At 44.1% G+C, this 18,991-nt stretch overlaps 1 protein-coding gene across 1 annotated transcript in view; it reads right to left on the reverse strand.

Annotated features, from left to right (window-relative positions):
• Positions 1-18,991, reverse strand: part of CACNA1C (calcium voltage-gated channel subunit alpha1 C) — a 458,666-nt gene that overhangs the window by 48,921 nt on the left and 390,754 nt on the right. The window contains exons 31-32 of the mRNA XM_030959315.1: positions 8,854-8,937; positions 8,084-8,167 (exon numbers count right to left, since the gene is read on the reverse strand). Of these exons, the coding sequence (XP_030815175.1) occupies positions 8,084-8,167; positions 8,854-8,937 (168 nt within the window). The remainder of the gene's footprint in view (positions 1-8,083; positions 8,168-8,853; positions 8,938-18,991) is intronic.

The following is an 18,991-nucleotide window of genomic DNA, read 5'->3' on the forward strand; positions in this document are numbered from 1 at the left end:
TTATAGCAATAATTTACAGTCAAATAAGAAAAGAGGACTTCTGCTCTCAAGGCCTTAAAACCCTGCAAGGTTTTGGGTATGTGCAAGCCTGCTCTAATTAAAAGCACAATTCACTCCTCAGGGCAGTCAGTGAGATGCTGTGGGCCACCATTTTAAACATTTTCACTCAGAAGGACTCCAGACAGGTTTATGCATCGCGTCTTACAGTCATAGGGCTGTCTTTCTTTTTGCTGCTTTCACATTTAACTTCTAAAAATTTGTTCTCCTGGATTCTTTATCTTTGGTTTCTCCTATTTTAATTAATGAGAATGTGTGTGGTTAAATTTTTCCAGTAAGACAAATTTATTTTTATGCTACTCTCAAGTCTTGCCTGCATTAAAATACATTCTGATTTTTCCGTGGGCCTGGAATGATGTCAGAAGCCAAGTAAAACAATTTTGTGGAAATCACAATATTGAGGTACATCCTTAAAATTGGATGGTATGAAGAGTCTTTCAAAGTGGGAACTACCTGCCTTCTTCTTATGGTGCCAGCACTGCTAGCAACAGCTCAAATACTCAGGTAAACTGAGGAAGGAGTCATTTGCATTTACTATCCCCTTCTTTTGCAGAAAATACATACTTTTTTCTGATTGTCCATATTTCATATAGATTTCCATACAGAAAAAGTTGTGCAGTTACCAAAATCACCTCTTTTAAAGAGCATATCACATTATGAACTCTGGAAATGCACCCAAAATACCAACATTTTAAAGACAAGAGATTAAAATAATAAAAAAAAAGGCCCCATTATCATGACAATTATATACATAAATAAACCCAAAATAACCCTGTTCAAACATGGTTGTGGTTGGATAGTCATACCATACTTCTTTCTCACCAATACAGGGTGAAAAACATGCACTAAAATTGTTGATTAAGCATAGGAAGTGATCAAATTCAAATTGATCTAAGCCTAATCTGTGGAAGAGTCCAGGGCAGCTCTCCTGAAGTTCTTCAAAGGCAAAATAAAACACTTGCCACTGCTACAGCTCACAACCATGCTTCAACATGGTTTCCTACAGCTGGGGCCACCGTGGTGTGTTACCTGAATTATTCCAGTGATAAAACCACCACCAGATTAAAACAAAAAAGGAAAAAAAAAAAAAAAAAGGCAAACTCAATCCACCCTCCCGCCCCCCCATCAATTTTAGCAGTAGTTTTTCCAAAAAGAAAACAAGCCATATACACATACATATACACACACACAGGGAGAGCTCAGGACTACGGACAACTTCTGGGATGGCAGCAGTAAGGGAGCGACAACACAGGATGTCAAAAGAAGCCACTGTGCTTCTCCAGCCCTTTGCTACATAATTTGGAGGCCTCTGCTACCCAGATGGCATTTGAGAGGGGGAGAAAGGAGAGCGGGGGGAGATGTTTTCTGCCTCTTTCAGAAGGTTTGGTTAAACGAGCTTGCGAGTTGTGGGAACCGCAAAGGTTTGGTGGCGGCAGCCGAGGGCCAAAATCTGAGCAGCAAAGGGCGTGGAAGCGGAGAGAACCAGACAGGCAGAGAAAGACAGACAGACAGACAGGCACAGCGACAGAGATGAATGGCAGTCCCAAGTGAGGTGCAGGCTGGATGCAAGTCGTCCTTCCCGCGATCCTTGCTCCCTTGGAGGGAGGGGTGTGTGCCCACGAGGGCGGCAGGGCCACGCGCTGCAGTCCTGGCGCAGGCGGTGCCGCCTGCACGAGGACTGCAGGGGCTCAGCCCTGGTTCTCTGCCTTCAGACACATTGGTTGGGAGTGGAAATGAACTCAGGGGGTTTAGTGTGGCTGGAGAAGGGGAGAGGAAAGTGAGGGAGAAAAGGAAGAGAGGCAGGGTGTGGGTTAAAAGGGAGGAGTGCAGGAGAGGGTGAAAGGGAGATTTAAGTATAGGCTTGCAGATATTCTAAAGAATGGGAGCAGGAGCTCGTGGCAAATAATATGAAGCCTCTGGACACCAAAAGCAAGATGATTGTAAAAAACGGCCTCATGCGCCTGGTTTAAACATCAGAAATGAAATAGACTAAATGAGAAGCCACTGCACAAGTCTCCAATTCTTGGGAGCTCAATGCTTTGGTATTTCTCTGGCCTTACTGCACCAGTACTCAGGATTCAATCAAGCTGCAACCCTCTGCTGACTTCTTAACAGAATTTGGAAAACTTTCCAGAAGTGCAAGGTATAAAGTACTCAGCTCTCCTGAACACCTGATGGCCAAACATCAAACCATTACCCATAAGGCTGGGGCAGACCTGACCAATATTTTTTAGGGAAGTAATACACCGAGGTGGGGTTTGTGTTTCCCTAACCTTCTTCACAGGGTGGCTGCTTCCTGAGGCACCCAAGAAATTTGTCTCCCAGATACCCACACACAACACTGCACTCCCCTCCTGTCATCTCTCCAGTTAAAACCCACCTCAAACCACTTGCAATCTTCCTCAGGGAAACGTGTGCTGCTGCAACAGGAGTGCATTTTATGCACGGAAATATTCCATTATTTCACAAAAACCCTCAAGTCACCAGTTCCCTATCCCTGACAGTTCTCATCTTGTAACCATGCTCACCCCCTGGCTCATCACATCTGCTGCATGGCCTTGTCTGGGTACCTGTGCTGGGTAACTCCTCCTCCCCTGTGCCTCCTGCAGGGTTCACAGACACACTCAGACGCTGGGCAGCTGTGGCACTGAACGAGCAGGCAGGGTGGCCACCACTCCAGATGGTTTTCTCAGTCATCCTCATGCACCCCAAGCACAGCTGACAAACACAGAGGCTCCTGCGCATGCAGACGTGCTCAGAGGCACCAGCAGAAGCCCTCAGAGACAGGCTCACAGATGGGCACAAACCCTCCCTCCCTGACAGCCTTTCCAGACAGACACATGGAATCAAACACTCAACACCCCCACTGTCACTGTGCTGCTCTGGAGACACAGGTGTTCCTGCCTGGACACGCCCTGGAGCTCTCACAGGCCATGAGCAACCCCCAGAGGCTCCTCCAGCTCTGTGGGTGCTGATATGAGCTTTGTTTTGGTGGCAAATGTGGACTGAGCCATGCAGTCCCTTTGGTCTGACCCTGGCAGGGGGAAGGATGAAGGAAAAAGGACCCTGTGGACCAAGGCAAAGTCAGTTTTCCTCTCTGGCCAAGGGGAAGGAGGTCACATGAACACCTTTCCCAGCGACTCAGGGTCTGTGTTTCTTTCATTACTTTGGGCACCGTGGCACAGCACAAATGGAGCTTGATTCTCCCATTTGATACAGAGCAACAAACAATAATGAGAAACTTTCTTTGCCTGGAGGAGGAGGGGACAGCAGGCTGTTAGTCACCTTTACAGCGCTCAACTCCAGGCTGTGCCTGCTGATGTGGAAAGGAAGGAAGGGCTACTCTGTGCTTGGAGCTACTTCTGGGATGATACAGTCCAAACCTGCTGGGTTTTATTCAACTCCTATCAGATTTATTTCCAATTATAATAGAGGGCAATAATTTTTACCACCTCAACATTTTCTCCTAAGGAGCTTAAAAGGTTTTGCAAACTCTAATAACAATACTTTTTTAACATAAAGAATAATAGCAGTCTCCACTGTTGGGAAGACTGAGGTACAGGGATCTAATAAAAGTCCAAGGAATATAACCCACAGGCCCTACATCCCAGGCCTCACACATTACACCATGTTTCATCTTACTCTCTAAAAGTCATTCTTTGTCTTGAAGGCAGCTGACACATGGTCGAGGTGGTCTCTGCCTTGGAAGTTCTTTTTTTTAACAAAAGATTAAAAAGTCCTTTCCTTCCCCTTTACTTACTTAAGAAGTGGCATGAGAGTGCCCCCAAAATAAATATTTAAAAAAACTTTTGGGGAAAAAATATTAAAAAAAGAACTTCATTTTGTGACTAGAAAGTTAGCTGTACAGCAGTCACTGAGAGGAAAGCTCTGAAAATGCAGCTTCAGAGTGATGCAATTTAAAGGCGAATTTGGCAGAAACTGTGCCACCCTGAAGGTTTTAAACCCACCAGATTTTGACCTTCTCTGTGCTCTTTGCACTTCCTCAGTTGTGTGAGATGCCTCTGTGCGTCTGTGGAGCCCCTTGGAGGGACTTGGGAGATGTTCCCAGGATGCAGGAAGCAAGATGGATTTATTGCTTGACGTGATTGGGCTTTTTGCTTGACATATTTCCCCACCATGGAGGTGTTTTACGTGAAGGCTTCCTGAAGGACTCAGAAATGCTGAGGGGGGCCTAGCTTGCCACCCCATGGCTTCCCACTACTTTGGAATGCACAGCCATGCTAATGAAGTGCTGAGCTGGGCATGCAGGTGCACACTCACCCATGGGCATGCAGGGGAGCATTCCTGCATTCAGGAAACTCCCAGGCACACTCATCCAGAACCAGCTCTCACAGTGAGACAGTCACATGGGCTCAGTTACACACACAGCAACCTCTGAATCCATCAACACCAAATACACGTGAAATTCTTGGGCTTGCATTCACACTCCTTTCCCCCCACACAGGGATTTATGTCTGGACACTCTCCTGTGGATTTGTAGCCCATCCAAACACACTTAGGGACATGGAGCACCAGTAATGGAGTGCACACACAAACACCCACCCATGCACACTCACATATATCTTAAGGAAGATTTTGGTCTGGGAAATCCCTTTTCAAGAAACAAAAATAAATGTCAACAGAAAAAATGAAAGACAAACCAGAACATGGGGAACTGCACAAACAAGAGCAAGCACATACCTACACACACACTGTGGAGGCTGTCAGTCAGTCAGGGCTCTCCTCACAACTACAGCTCTGTGCCTGCTGGGTTTGCTTCCCCTGAGTGCAAAAGTGTGCTGAACCTCACAGATTTCAGGCTTATGTCAAAGGCTGCAGGTCAAGCTGACCTGGGCCAGGAGTGTCCATCTTCCCTTCTAACTGACCACAATGAGAACTGACCCTTCAGTGCACTCCAGGAGCAGCACCTTCCAAGATCCTACCACAAGCACTCTTCAGCTCCTAAGGAGTTCAGCAGAAATATTTTACCTGCACCTGACCAGTCTAAACATCTCTTATCAGTGGAGCTGGTTGGCATTTTAGGGTTTATTGCTTTTGTCCTTTTCAGACCCCAGGTGTCTTGGAACAAGTCAAGACAGTGTACAGAAACACAGGGCAGGGCTTGCTCAAGCCCACAGACAGCAAGGAAGCAATAGGCCCCCGAGGAGAGGGGAGAAGTGTGTCTGATAAACTGCCTCACACTGCTTGGCAAGATGACAACCGGCCGTCCAAGATGGGCTGCCACTTCCAAAGCCCATTTTCTACAGCTGTAACATATCAAGTGCTGCTAGCAGGGAGGGAATCTGACAGGACAAACCAACATACAAAACATTCTCTTATTCAATAAGGGTTATAAGTGCAAAGGGATTTCAGAACATTTCAGAACAAACTCAATCCACAGCTGCCGCTTATTTATCAGTGCATCAAAAGGTTGTGCAAGTTTTTAGTAACAAACATTAGAAACTAGTAGCAAAGGACTTGCCTAGATAAAAAAGAGAAGATTTAAACATGCCAGGTAACAAAAAGATGTGTGCAGAGATCTGTAAAACTGTATAGAAGGAAAGGATTCTTTAGAGGAAACAGAGGGACCATCATACAATGCTTTTCACAGCCCTGACTAAAAGAGTCAGGGCCAACCCTGCTGCCTCCTCACCTAAGACAGCTGCTGGTTGTTTGGACAGAGGCATGCCCTCATTTTTTGTAGGCTTCTGTAACTGAGAACTGGATCCTGGGCCTTGCCTGACATGAACTTGAATTGAGACAGAGCCTTGTGGCTGGCAATTAAGCACAGCAGCACGGACAGCCCTGGAGACTGAGGATCACAACAACCATCAGCAGCATGTCTGTCTCAGCAAGATGCTGAGGATGAATGTGATTTATACTGCTTAAATTTGATGTCTGGGAGCCGGGTGTCTAGACAAACCTAACAAAGCTAGACACTCACCAGTCACCAGTGGGCACCTCCAAATAGCAATTTATTTCCCTGTCACAGATGTGTCCAGGGTGCCTGGGAGGGGAGCATCCCTCACCACTAACAGCAAGAGGTCACCTGGCTGTGACTCTCTCCTCTCAGACAATGGGAGCTAATGAGGAGATGAATCTGAATTTCTTCAAAAGGACCTGTTGGATTTTCCTGCAGTCTAGGATTTCAGACTATTTATGCACCAAAACAAAAGGATTTCCTTCCTTTCTGCTTAGAAGACTTTTGTATGGATTCAAATACACCAGTCAGGGAAGTCTTATTGATGTTTAATATGATTCATTTCCAGTTAACAGTGTTTATTCCCTACAATGCCATATACAGTTCTCCCTATAGGGATGAGAATTGAACTTCTCCTGAAGCCTATTGCCAGGTTCCCTACTTAGTTTGCTTATGACAAGTGTGGCAGAGAAAAGGTCTTAATCTCACTTTTAAAAATTAACAACTTCAGCCTCAATGTAACACCCCGCTACAAAGTCAGACTAATACTGATATCTACTAATATCTGATATCTAAAAAAGTAACCAAAATTGTTTACAACATTCTGTGGGAAATGTTGTAAGCAACTTTTTGTGTCCAGAAACCAGGACGTTTAAGAGATGCAAAATAAAAGCTCCTTTTTAGTTAAAAACTATTTTCCATTCTTTCAAAAGACAAGGAAAATAAACTAGTTAAAAAAATAGTTATTTATTCAAAATCAAGATGTTACAGCTTGAATAAATATTCCTGTTTTGGAATTACAGAATAAAAAGGAAAAAAAAGAAAAAAAGTTGAACAGAAATTAAACTAGAACCAAGATATGAAAATATTTTGTTTGGAAAGTTCCAAGTGAGGCACTTTTATTTTTCAAAATGCTGCCTGATTATTTTTCCCTAAACACAGCAATGAGTGAAAACTATGCTGTCACTTCTCTGCTTGCAATGGGTTGCCTTTACAGCACACAATTCCAAGATGGAATGTTTATTCAAGAGCCACATAATTTTGAAAATTCACAAATGATTTGCTGTTCTTTAAGATATTTACAGCAATTTTCTTTCAATTTTTCTATTTTCCTGGCCTTTATAAGCTGCATTTTTCAGAGTAATTTTTGTCCATGCTTATAAACCCATCACAGTCTTTCTTTTGGAAATCTGGTTCCTGCCTGTCCTTTGTCTATTTATCCTATAATTCTATATCCATCTACCTCCAAAAAAAGAGATATAGGAAAGAATTGCCTGGTGTGATTTATTTCCTGCACACCAGATGCTCATTTCAGTCTCTGTGGCTCACTCAGTCCTTCACCTGTCTGCTGAGATGGGCACGAGTGGGGCCAATCAGTGCCAATTGGGCTGGAGCAATTCGAGAGTGTACCAAATCAGGTTGCAAACAAACAACAAAAAAAAGGGGTTGGAACTCTGGTGCTTTGTTTTCCTTTGGGATTTCTGCTTTATTTTTATTTTATCTACCTTAGTTTATTATTATATTCACATTTGAAACAGAACATTAGGAGCAGATTTCTCTAAACAGGGACAATTTGGTATTTATTTCTTTTGGAGGAAGCCTGAGTGAGGAGGCACAGGGAGGATTCCTGTTTTGGTTCCCTCAGTTCCACCTCGAAAGAACTGACCTTTATCTCTCTGTGGGGTGGAGAGCATTGAGCTGCCATGGGAAGCACAGCATAACACTGGGCAGACCAAAGTCCTGTTCGAGCAGCTTCCCATGGCACAAAGAGCTTTTCCACTTACACTCCACATTTCCCATCACTTTTCCTGCTATACAGTTTAATTCATGCCAGGCGGATTATGGAGGGAAGAAAATGATGCAACAGTCAAAAAGTCCTTTAAGTCGTTCCAAAAAAAAAAAAAATTAAAACAGAAGAAAACCAAACCAAATAAAATGCAAAAAAAAAAAAAAAAAAAAATAAAATAAAATAAAAAAGAGCTTTGAAACTAAACAAAAAAATTTCTGAAAATAAAAGAAAGGAGGAAGAGGGAAAAAAATATAAAAGAACCCGGGAAAGACGAATGTTAGAGCAGGCACGATCATGGACAGACGCCAGCTACTTACGTTCACCTCGGTGATTGCTATATCAACAATGCTACCCACAACAATCAAGGCGTCAAATGTATTCCATGCATCACAGAAATAGTGCTGCATGTGGCAGAGAAGCCAAGGAGAGAGAGAGAGAGAGAGAGAGAGAGAGAAAGAAGGAAGAGGAAGAAAGAAGGAGAGCGAAAGAGAGAGAGAGGAAAGAAGGAGGAGGAAGAAAGAATGAGAGAGAGAGAGAGGAGGGAGAGAAAGAGGGAAAGGGAGAAAAGAGGGGAAAAAAAGTAAAAAGTAAAATAAAATAAAATGAAAATAAAAAACGAAACAAAAGCATGAAAGAGGGAGAGAAGAGGAAAAAAATAAGAAAAGAAAGAGGTTATGTGGGCATATTAAATAGTCTCTTACCACTCTACAGTATTGGTTGCTCAAACCTCTGTAACGTTTCACATGATGGAGGGTATCAACAAAAGCCTGGTTAGTCAGAAAGTTACACTCAAGCATGTCTACCTTTTGGAGGGAAAAAAAGCACACACACCCCAAACTCTGTGCGCTTTCACCAGTCACAGCCTTGGGGCCAGCTATGACAAGTGAAAAAGAAGGAGGCATTTCCCCCCCTCCTTCTTTTTTTTTCCCTGGGAGAAGGAGAAGGACGACGGCAAGTTCAATAAAAGCATGACTAGAGGGAAAAAAACCAGAAAACAAAAAGAGAGAGAAAAAAAGAGAGAAAGAGAGAAGGAACAGCAGAGGAGGAGGAGGTGGTGGTATCCTGGGGAGGGTAGAGTAATACTCACATTAGTTTCACTGAGAATGACGTCTATAATGCTGCCAATTACGATGAGGAAGTCAAAAACATTCCAAGGATCACTAAAGTAACCCTACATAAGGAAGGGGCAGGCAGGATGGGGATTAAAAAGGAATGTTAGACAGACAAAAACAGTTCAAAATTACCATTAGAATTTCTGCTCTGACACCTCAAGGGGTTGACAACAAGGAGACAACAAGGTGTCTTAAGCTGTAGCCTAGGCCTGGGTTCCCTGACTTGCGTGAGCAGCCCCTCTCCAGCTCATGTGATTCCAGAGAAGCCACCCCTCCTGTCCAGCTCTGAGACAGGGGATGAAGGGAAGTCACACAGATCATTTTGAGCGTGGCTGCTGGCAGGAATGGTGATTGCAGGACCAGCTCCTCCAGACATCTCCATTCCTGGCAATGCAGCACCCTTCCCATTTGACTTAGTGGGGAGAGTACAGGAATAGTGTAATGTGGTTTCTTCAAAAAATGGCTCCCCACTGTCAGTATCAATCCCCCAGTCCATGCTCCAGCTGTAGAGCTCTGTGCTGGCACAGGGAATAGCTGGCTGCTGTGCCATGGAGGAGAGGGCACAGTCAAGCTGGGGATGTGCTATCTAAACCTCACCTTTCTCTATACCCAGCCACAGTCAGTATCATTTCAGTCATTGCAGTTTCTTTCAGTAATGCTTTAGGTCCTGTCCCAATGATACAGAGCAGGACTGGTGTCTCTGCTACTCTGAAAGCACACCTGCACCACAAAATGGAGCTGTGAATGTAGCCTGGCTTGTCCCAGCAGGAGCAAAGTTTGCTTTAGCATTGCCCAGAGCCAGACCTGCTGCTCACTCCTGCTAAGGACATTGTCACAGCAGTGCTGTCACCTTGGCTGTCCAGGACAAGGGATGGCTGGTCACTTCAGGGGCTGCCCCAAACATCTCGCTGTCCTAAGCACAGATCAGGAGATGCTAATCAGCACTGCTTACTGTCCTTATCCTGCATAATCTTTCAGTGGATAGGCTGCAAGGACACAGGACCATTTTGGAGAAGGTCCTGTTCAGCCTAGGGGATGAACCTCTGCATGAAAACTTCCTCTACAAGTGAATGTCATGAGCAAAGAAAATTCATCCTGGCTCACTGAGCACCTGTGCCAATCTCCTGCCCTTGTTCTGCAGTCTTCAAAGGAGGCAAACGTGCAAAATCCTCTATGCTCCTTTCATGTGTTTGGTTTAGTGAGCATGGGCTAACCTGACCTCCCTGGTTCCCAGCTGCAGCTCGTCTCCTGTGAGACTGAACCCGAGCTGCACTGTGACTGCTATTCTTAGTCCAAGAGTCAGGTCATGGGTAAAGTGTGAGCCTGTGTTCCCAGGCAGCGTTGCAGAAAGCAAAAAGGAGAAAAGAAAAAAAAAATTAAAGACAAGAAAGAAAAAAACCGTATTCCAGTACTGGCACTGTACAAAGTCAGGCTTGGGAACCTCAGATTACTGTGGGTTCAACCATCACGAGGCGCAGGCACTGGCAAAAAGTGTCTTTCTATCTGCTGAAACACTGCCTCCATGAGACTTTGAGACTCACACTTATGAACAACATTACACTTTGGGCAGGGGAAAAAAAAAAGAAAATATGAAGCAGAAAAAGCCACTGCCCAGCTGGTTCCATGCCAGTGAAGGGAGCTGGTAGAGGGGACTTTGAAATCTTCTCCTCAAAACCAGAATAAAACCCCTTCATTCTGCAGCCTGAAATAGGCAACTCTCTTAGCAGATCTACACTGGAAGGAGCAACCATCCCATGGCTACACATTACTACACACTTAGCTACAACAGGGAGGAAGCAAACAGGAGCAAAAGCAAATTCAGAGAATATTATTATTCAGCGTCCAGCCTAGAAATACACAACAAATATTAGAATGGATTCAGCGGTGATGTCCAGCATCATTAACAACCAGATGGACCTGGAATAAAACTGTAATTAGACTTCACCAAGAGGAAGGGGAGGGAGAGAACAGCAGATTAAATTGTAGAGGCAAACGCATTTTGAATAAATAAAGGATAGACACAGCTCATACAGAGTTACACAAAGTGCCTTTGCAGCCTGATGCGACCTTGGCAGACAGTGCACTTGCAGGATCAAAGCAGAGATCCTGCTTTGATCAAAGGATCAAAGCAGAGAGTAGAAGACAACAGACCCAATCCTCCTGCCCCTGTCCATGGGCCCAGTCCTGCAGAAGGCAATGGCACTGCCCACATGCCAAATGAATACAAGTGTTCAATAGCATGGTTCTCTTCTATTTCCTCTCAAATTGCACAGTTTAGGAATTCGTAAGAATTTCAGCAGGAATCCAAACAACTTCAAAAAAACCCAAGAGTTAGATTTTGGGCAGCTGCAAGGGTAAAGATCCAAAACATGTTGTTTAGCTGATGACTTTTAATGATTTTCAAATCTCTAGTGACAGACATTTGGTATTTTTTACTATGATTGGCATCATACTGCAAAGAATGTTTTTGGTGTAACCAAATTTACAATTTCTTTTTTTTCTGAGCAGCTTCTTACATAGAGCCCAATAATCATTGCTCTGGTAAAACAGCATTTGCTGTTGATATAGAACCCAGGTGACAAAGTGGCATCAAACCCTGTCCTCAGATGACCACCAAAGCCACTCAGTGATTTGTTGCTCCCAGTAGTAGTAATACAACCTCAGTGGAAGCAATGACACTGCACTGACAGAGCTGGCACATCTCAGGAGGGATTCAGGCCTGGAAAGAAAAGGTCCCTTTTTCATTGCCATCAAAAATAGCTGCTTTGGACCTCTGAGACACCACAGTGTATCTGAAGCCACTCTGCTGACTTCAACAGTGTTGCTCCAAATTTACACTGCAAGTTCTTTCTCCTGGGATGCTCTACTGAGTCTCAGCAGCAAGATCCTTGCTTGAAAGTCATGGGCTGGTCTGCTCTGGGATCCCAAAAAGAGCATTATCCCAGTCTGTTATTGTGTGGCTGTAAGGTGACCACAGAGAGCTCTTCTCTTCCTCCTGTGTCTCTCAGATGAGTGATAGAGAGGAACCATGGGTATGAATGAAGTTTTACTCAACCCCACATCCAAAATGCCAATGTTGGATTAGTGAAACACATGGGTTTTAAAACCTTCCTTTCCTCCTCACCTGCTCCCTCTGTGTTTCAAACAGAAGGGTGAAAAGCAGGAAGATATTCACAGGAAGAGAGCTCAAGGACACAGAGAGCACAGACGCTTCATTGGGGTGCAAGGTGATGGAATCCTTCCCTGAAAAGCCACCCACCCTCCTTGGAGACATTTACCTACAAATGGCCCCCTGGGACTTTGCTTTGGATCAGACCTCATAACCTGGTCACCAGTTATGAGTGTGTAATGAGAGTGAGCTACACCCCTCCAGGACTTGCCTCTTGCGACCTCAAAGCACCTCTTCAAGCCACATTCCCCACTGGAGTGTACCAGGGTGGCTCATGAAAGATGAACTGAACGAGGGAAGAGCTTTCACTCTAATAAAGAGGTCATATTTCCAAAATATTTTTTCCCACCAGAAAGTTCTGCATACTTTTCCCAAGAGGGTGGAGGTCTGACTGGAAATGAATTGATGGCACTGTTTGTTTTTGCAGTACAGGAATTTCGAGTGTAATACCATATTTTACCCATAAAGGGACAGGCTTGACCCTGATTTAGCTATTATTGCATGCCACATAATGGCATCCTCAGGGGTTTACTGTGGAATGCTAGTCACCCTCTCTTGTGGGATGACTTTGGAGACCCATGAAGCTTTTGGGGAGAAAAGAGGACAGAGAGAGACCAGGAGGATTGGATTGAGTATTCAGGAAGCATGAAATAGCCCCACCAGTAGAGCACATTTTTTCCCCATTTTTTTCCCCCCCAAAGGTAGCAAATGATAGTGTATCACCACATGATCAATAAATTCATGAAAGGCTGAGCATAAATATGCAGTAGCTGACTGGAATGGAATCTCATTTGTGTGAGAGGAGCAGACATTTCAAAATGAGCATGCCAATCATTTTTAGGTTTCCTAGCTGCTGAGATTAGCTGTTAAAGAAACTAGGCTTTATTTAGGTCCTAACAGAGGCATTGACATCTCTGGACACCATTTCTTCTGCTTTTTGTGAATATGAGATCCTAAATAAGACATCTAAGAAGCCTCAATAATAACAAGAGGGAAAATTGCCCAAGGGGGTCTGTCAGAAGCTCAGAGTCACCTGGAGCCCATAACAAGAATATGTGATAGCTGGAGTGCTGTGCATCTCCACAGAAGCACAGAAGTCCTCAGGGGGAGGGTGCTGAGTTGTGGTACTGGCTGGGTTTTGAGCCCTGTGGGACCTGCAGGGTCACTTGTGTGTTAGTTTCCATGCAGTTTTTTATCTGCTTAGTCACAGGTTTTCATTTCTGCCTCTTCTGATGCAGCTGGCAAAATTTAACAAACCCTTCTGAGAAAAAAATTCTCTAAAGATGAAGAGGCCAGCAAGGTCAAGGCTGTTCACTGGGTGGGATCTGAATGTAGGTGGGATGGTCCCCAGTGGAAGGTGATGCTGCAGAAGGAAAAAAGGGAAGGACATGCATGCAGGTTTGTATTTATGAATACAGGAATGAAGCATCAAGGAGGAGAAACTAAGACACAGAGATAACTGCACAGCTTAAAAAGGGGGCAAACTGCAGGATGACCTTGCTACCACTTCTCTGAAATAATCCTGCATGCTAAAACAACAAAAGGAAGCATCAAGTCTAAATCAGCTGAAGAGAGTACATAGGAAGGAGAGAAAGGGGCTGATACCCTGATACTCAGTGGGATTTCGTAGTGAAAATTTCCTGCTGATTGTAAAGGGCAAAGCAGACTTTGCTGGGGATTTGCAAAATGAGATGAACTGCTAGTCTGGCTGATATTTAGTTAATACAAGGACTCGTTTTTGAAAATGCTGCAGGCTTTCTAGAGCTGTGAGAGTCAGTTCTCAGACTTCATTAAAAGAGGCTTTCCCTGAAAGTACTTTTTCAAAAGGGACAGGATTGAGTCAAAGGACATTTACACAGTTCCACAGCTCTTGGCACATGCTCTCACAGCAGATTTGGGGGACCCATGTGTGTCCTGAACAATCTTACAAAGCTACAATAGCTCCTGACACGGACCAGAGATGTGTGTCAGATGCAAATTCTGTTGTGCTGAGATACCATTTAGCCATAACAGCAATCAGGGAAATTAGCAGAATGTTAATAGAGAAGGAATCAAGTGGAGGATGCAGCTGCCTGGAGTTCCTGACAGGCTGCAGGAAAACAGCATCTATTTGCATACTATCTATCAGCTCTCATCCACTGATGGATTAATTCTGAGACAGAGTCCCTGCAGTTCACCTACCAGTCACTGTAATGAGTCACTGCTGCAGGGAATTAAACAAGGCTCCCTTCTACTCCTTCAAATCTTTCCACAGACAGGCAAAGAAAAGAGGAGCATTTCATCCCTCCAGACTGTTCTGGTGAGCTCTGAAGGAGCCTCATGACTCTTTGCTTATTCCATAAGAAAACAAGACCAACTTATAGCCCAAGATAGACACAAAAATGTTGATGTTTCCCTTTATCCTCCCTCACTTGTTTCATGCTCTCTCTCACAATGAGGGCACCTGTGAAAGCAGACAGGTGTCCTTTGAGGTCTGAGGGCTGCTTGGACATCCTGAACACTCTTCTTGAAAGAAACAAAAGAGTTGGAGGATGTGAATGGCTCTGTGATTTGGACAAAGACCTCAGATGTTTATTTCTGGTTGCTGATAGAAAACTGAGGTCCCTTATTACTGACCACTTGGACACCTTCTGATTATTGTTTGAGATCCTGTAGGTCCTAAAGCAAATTACAGGTCTCACTTGTGTTTCTGGGGAACAAATACCTCCATCACAGGAAAAAAAACCCAAAAAACCCCACTGCCTGAGCCCAAGTTCCCAAGCCACTATTTGACAAAGCTCTTAACATTTATGGAGGCTGGAAATACAGAATCTCTTCTTTATGCTCTACACACCTAATGATAATTGATAATGTCTGGAACACATGACTAGAAAAGACTGTATCATATCTGTGAATGGAGAATCTCCATTTCCAGATTTTGCAATCCAGTTCATTTCACCAGAATTATATTTTCCAAAGAGCCCTGTGAGTGCCTCCATGCCCATCTACATGGACTCATGGGATGGTTTGGGCAGGAAGGGACCTTAAAGATCATCCAGCTCCAACCCCTGCAGTGGTCAGGGACACATTCCACTATCCCAGGTTGCTCAAACACCAATCCTGCCTGGCCTTGAACCCTTCCAGGGATGTGACACCCACAACTTGTCTGGGCAGCCTGTGCCAGGGCCTCACCACTCTCACAGCAAAGAATTTTTTTCTAATCTAACCCAGCCCTCTTTCAGTCTGAGGTCATTCCCCCTTGTCCTGTCACTATGTGCCCTTGCAAAAAGACCCTGTCCAGCCTCCTTGCAGGCCCCTTCAGGTGCTGAAGGTGCTGGCACTTGGTGGCACAGTCATCTTACATCTCCCTCTATTTCATTTACTGTAAAGTGGTTGAAATACACAGGCTCTCAGCCATGGGGGAGGCTTGAGGTGCAATTTCTGGTCCCAGGTCCTCCAAAGACTGAGAAAGAAGCACGACAAAGGCAAGATGGGAGCATTTATTATGAAAGCATCTCTTAGACACAGCAAAGAGAATATTTCTAGGCAATATGTTGAGAAGGCCTGAGGAAACTATTACCAGTAAAGCATGCTGAAACTAGATGATTCAACTAGCTGATCCTGATGTAATTTTTGGCCTGGATTGCTCTTAAGTGCCTTTGAAAGAAGGGTGAGTAATGCCTCTGAACAATAATGACTAAGGCCTCCTGATATAAATGCATGAAAATGGTGGCAGAATAGCTGGAAGCTCTCTTATAAATTTTACTGTCCACCTAGAAAATCAGATAAACATTCTTGACCTTCCCACAGGTATTTTGTGACACAGCAATACCCCATGAGGAGTCAGGCCCTTTTTCTCATGAGCACTAAGCTCACAGCAGTCAGTTAACAATTACTGCCCTGCAGCCAGAAACCAGACTTGTTCTCAGCAAAGAGAAACAAAATCAGCACCAGTTTTACCAGAAAGACTGAAAAATGAATGTGATGGCTGAACAGATCTTTTATCACAAAGGGCATTCCATGAGAACTTTGCTGTCAAATTCCATTTGGAAGAAGCTGCATGTGCTCAAAGACTTTGGAAGGTCTTGAAGCAGCATGTCCTGATGAGGGCCAGTAAATAACTCCTGAAGGCAATAAACCAACCCAGCAATATGAAACAGTCCTATGAGAAGAGCTAAAGGATGGGTTTTATTGTTTAAGACAGTCTGTCTGCTAAAGCAGGACTGACATCCCAGCCCAGGCAAGAATGATTCAAAAGAAGGAAAACTCAGGCTACAAGAACAGAAGTGCCACATCTCTCAGAGTGAAGAGCCACTGCAAGTTGTGGGGAGATGAGACAGGGGCAAGCAGTGGGTGAAGAAGCATTCTGAATTTGGGGCTGGACTTGGAACAGTTTCCCTGTCTCTGTATGAAGCAGGGGAAGAGGCTGCAGACTGCCCTGATGTGGCTGCTGAGTGGCAGAAAGGCACAATGTTCCAGAAACAGCACAGTAGGTATGAGCTGTAGGTTTTTAGATCGTTTCTCTTAAGTTATTTCATTTTCATAAAAGGCTTAATTTTATATGGATTAGAGTAGGTAGTAAAATAATACTTGTTTTTATGTAATCCATCAATCATAACTTGCCAAAAGAGGATGATTACTCTCATTTGACTCTTGGGGAAGCAGAAACAAAGAAAACTAAAGTTTCCAAGGTCTCCAAAAGCCAGATGCATGAGAGAAGGGAGATCACCTCTTTTAGATGTCAGCCAGGTTTCCATTTGCCAGTGGAAACATCACTTTCTAACATGAAAAATGCTTCTCAACAGGTGCTGCATCACAGCCTATTATCTGGTACCATTCTTCCATGAAGATTCACATCTCTGAGAGCTTTGGACCCTTTAAAACAACCTCACAGGAAGTGACAGAGGGCTGGGATTTTTTGTCTGTTGCTTTTCCCTGGCACTGTTCCCTTTCCAGCCTCTTGCTGCTGTGAGTGAGGCCCTGGTTCACCATCCCACTGGGCTTTTAACATCATGTGGATAATTTTCTGTATTAAATAATTAAGTGCAATAGCTAATACAGTGCTTCCCACACTGTTGCATTGTGCAGTCATATAATTATTTTTGATCATTTATAACGACATTAAAACCCCCAAGTGCCAGACTGAAAATACATCTGTCATAATGTTGCAGCAATATGCAAATTCTCTGGGTATGTTTGCTGTGAGGGAAAAGGTCCTCTATCATTGAAGCTCTTACACAGCTCCTTTAACAGCCTTTTCTGCCTACTGAATTCTCCACTGATCCTCCAGAAAGCTGGAGGATTGCACAGCTCTGGCTGATCCTTGTTAGAGATTTCACACGTTCTCTATAGTAATTAGAGGATCTATTTGCAGAAAATTGCTGGCCTTGTCCTCCAGGAAGGAGAACATCCTGCATTTAAACAACAGATCTAACACAGGCAGCAGCAGATCAAACAGCCTTTTTGTCCCTCACCAACTCTTTCCACCACAATATGAAAGGACAAGTTCTTTTCCTGAAGAGGGAAGTTTGTTCTGGATACTATTTTGTTGTTGGCCTCTTTCTTAGGGGCAACAACAAAGAAACCAAATCAGGTGCACTCTGCTCATATCTTTGTGCCAGATATATTTATTTTCTGCAACAAAATGGGAAAGAGCCATTTTATACAGGATGTCAACCAGTGCTGACAAGGAAGGCTTTGATGCTTCCTGACCCAGATTCAAGCAGAGTTATGAGCTAGGATTTAGGGTGATAGTTTAATTTCTCATCATCCATCTCTTCTTCTGTTACATTCACCTACCAAGTGTTTTTCACACTGCATGACTTGTTTGGGCTCAGTCACGCCTATGCCATCTCAGAATATAAGCATATGCACAATAGAACAACTTTAGTCTGGCACTACTTTCTTCTCCTTTAAAGTGTTTGGAAGGGCCAGATTTCCTCTCCCACACACACTCAGGAACTGGTGAGGAGCTCAGTGAAATCTAGAAGCCACCAAAGAGGATTCCCTGCGCTTTCACATGATAGAGAAGGCAGCTATCTGCTAGCTAACTCCTCGTTTGTAGAAACTGCAGCTAAATCAACCTCATCCCTGAGCATTCTGTTGCAAATTTCCTTTCTCTGTATTAACTGCAAGATTTATTATTCAAGGCCCTACTTGATGGGCCAGCAGTCTGAAGCACTAGGAGTAATGCTCCTGTAGTTCCTTTTTTTTCAAATTTCACTGCCTTGTAACATGTTGGCAGCACTCTCTCCTGAGTAGTTTCAATTAAGTACCTGGAATAACAAATCCAGGCTTTGGCTCTTGGCTAGAGGGGTCTGTGAGAAAGCCCCAGTGCTGAACTGCTGGGAGAATGCTGTGGCACAGACTGGGCTGCAAGAGGCTCACTTTCTTCCTTAGCCTCTCTTTTCCTCCCTTTTCCTGGACATATGGGCAGATAGAATTCTGTCAAGCAAGCAGCTCCCAGGAGCAAGTCTACCAGCTGATTGTGCCAACCCACTGATGTGCATAAAGGACTGGGATGACCTAGTCAACCATGTCCAGAATAATTATTCCAAGTATTTCTTCCCACCAAAGTCCCCTAAACATGCTGCTCTGACACACAGTACTTTTAGTATTTACTTTTTCAGAAAGGCTTAGAAAAGAGGCTCCTTCTTCCTTCCAGACCTGTGGACTTGAAAGACAATATGCTCAAGTCTCTGCATGATGTGTATCCTGTGCAAAACGCATGGGAATCCTGGCAGACAGGTAATCACAGGAAAGAGAAAGCAGAGGAGTGATTAATGAAGGGAGAAGATATTTTTTTTTCCTCCTTTTTCTAGTTTATTTCCAAAGCCCTTGAGGCTGATTCAGCAACTCCTTGAGAGTCTCAGGCTGACTTCACATGAAATGCAGTCGCTGGTATCTTTATCTGGGCATGACAAAGACCTCAGGGATTTCTGGGTGTATGGCAGCTGCTGGGCTCA

The sequence above is a fragment of the Camarhynchus parvulus genome, chromosome 1A, assembly GCF_901933205.1.
Source record: "Camarhynchus parvulus chromosome 1A, STF_HiC, whole genome shotgun sequence".
Lineage (NCBI taxonomy): Eukaryota > Metazoa > Chordata > Aves > Passeriformes > Thraupidae > Camarhynchus > Camarhynchus parvulus.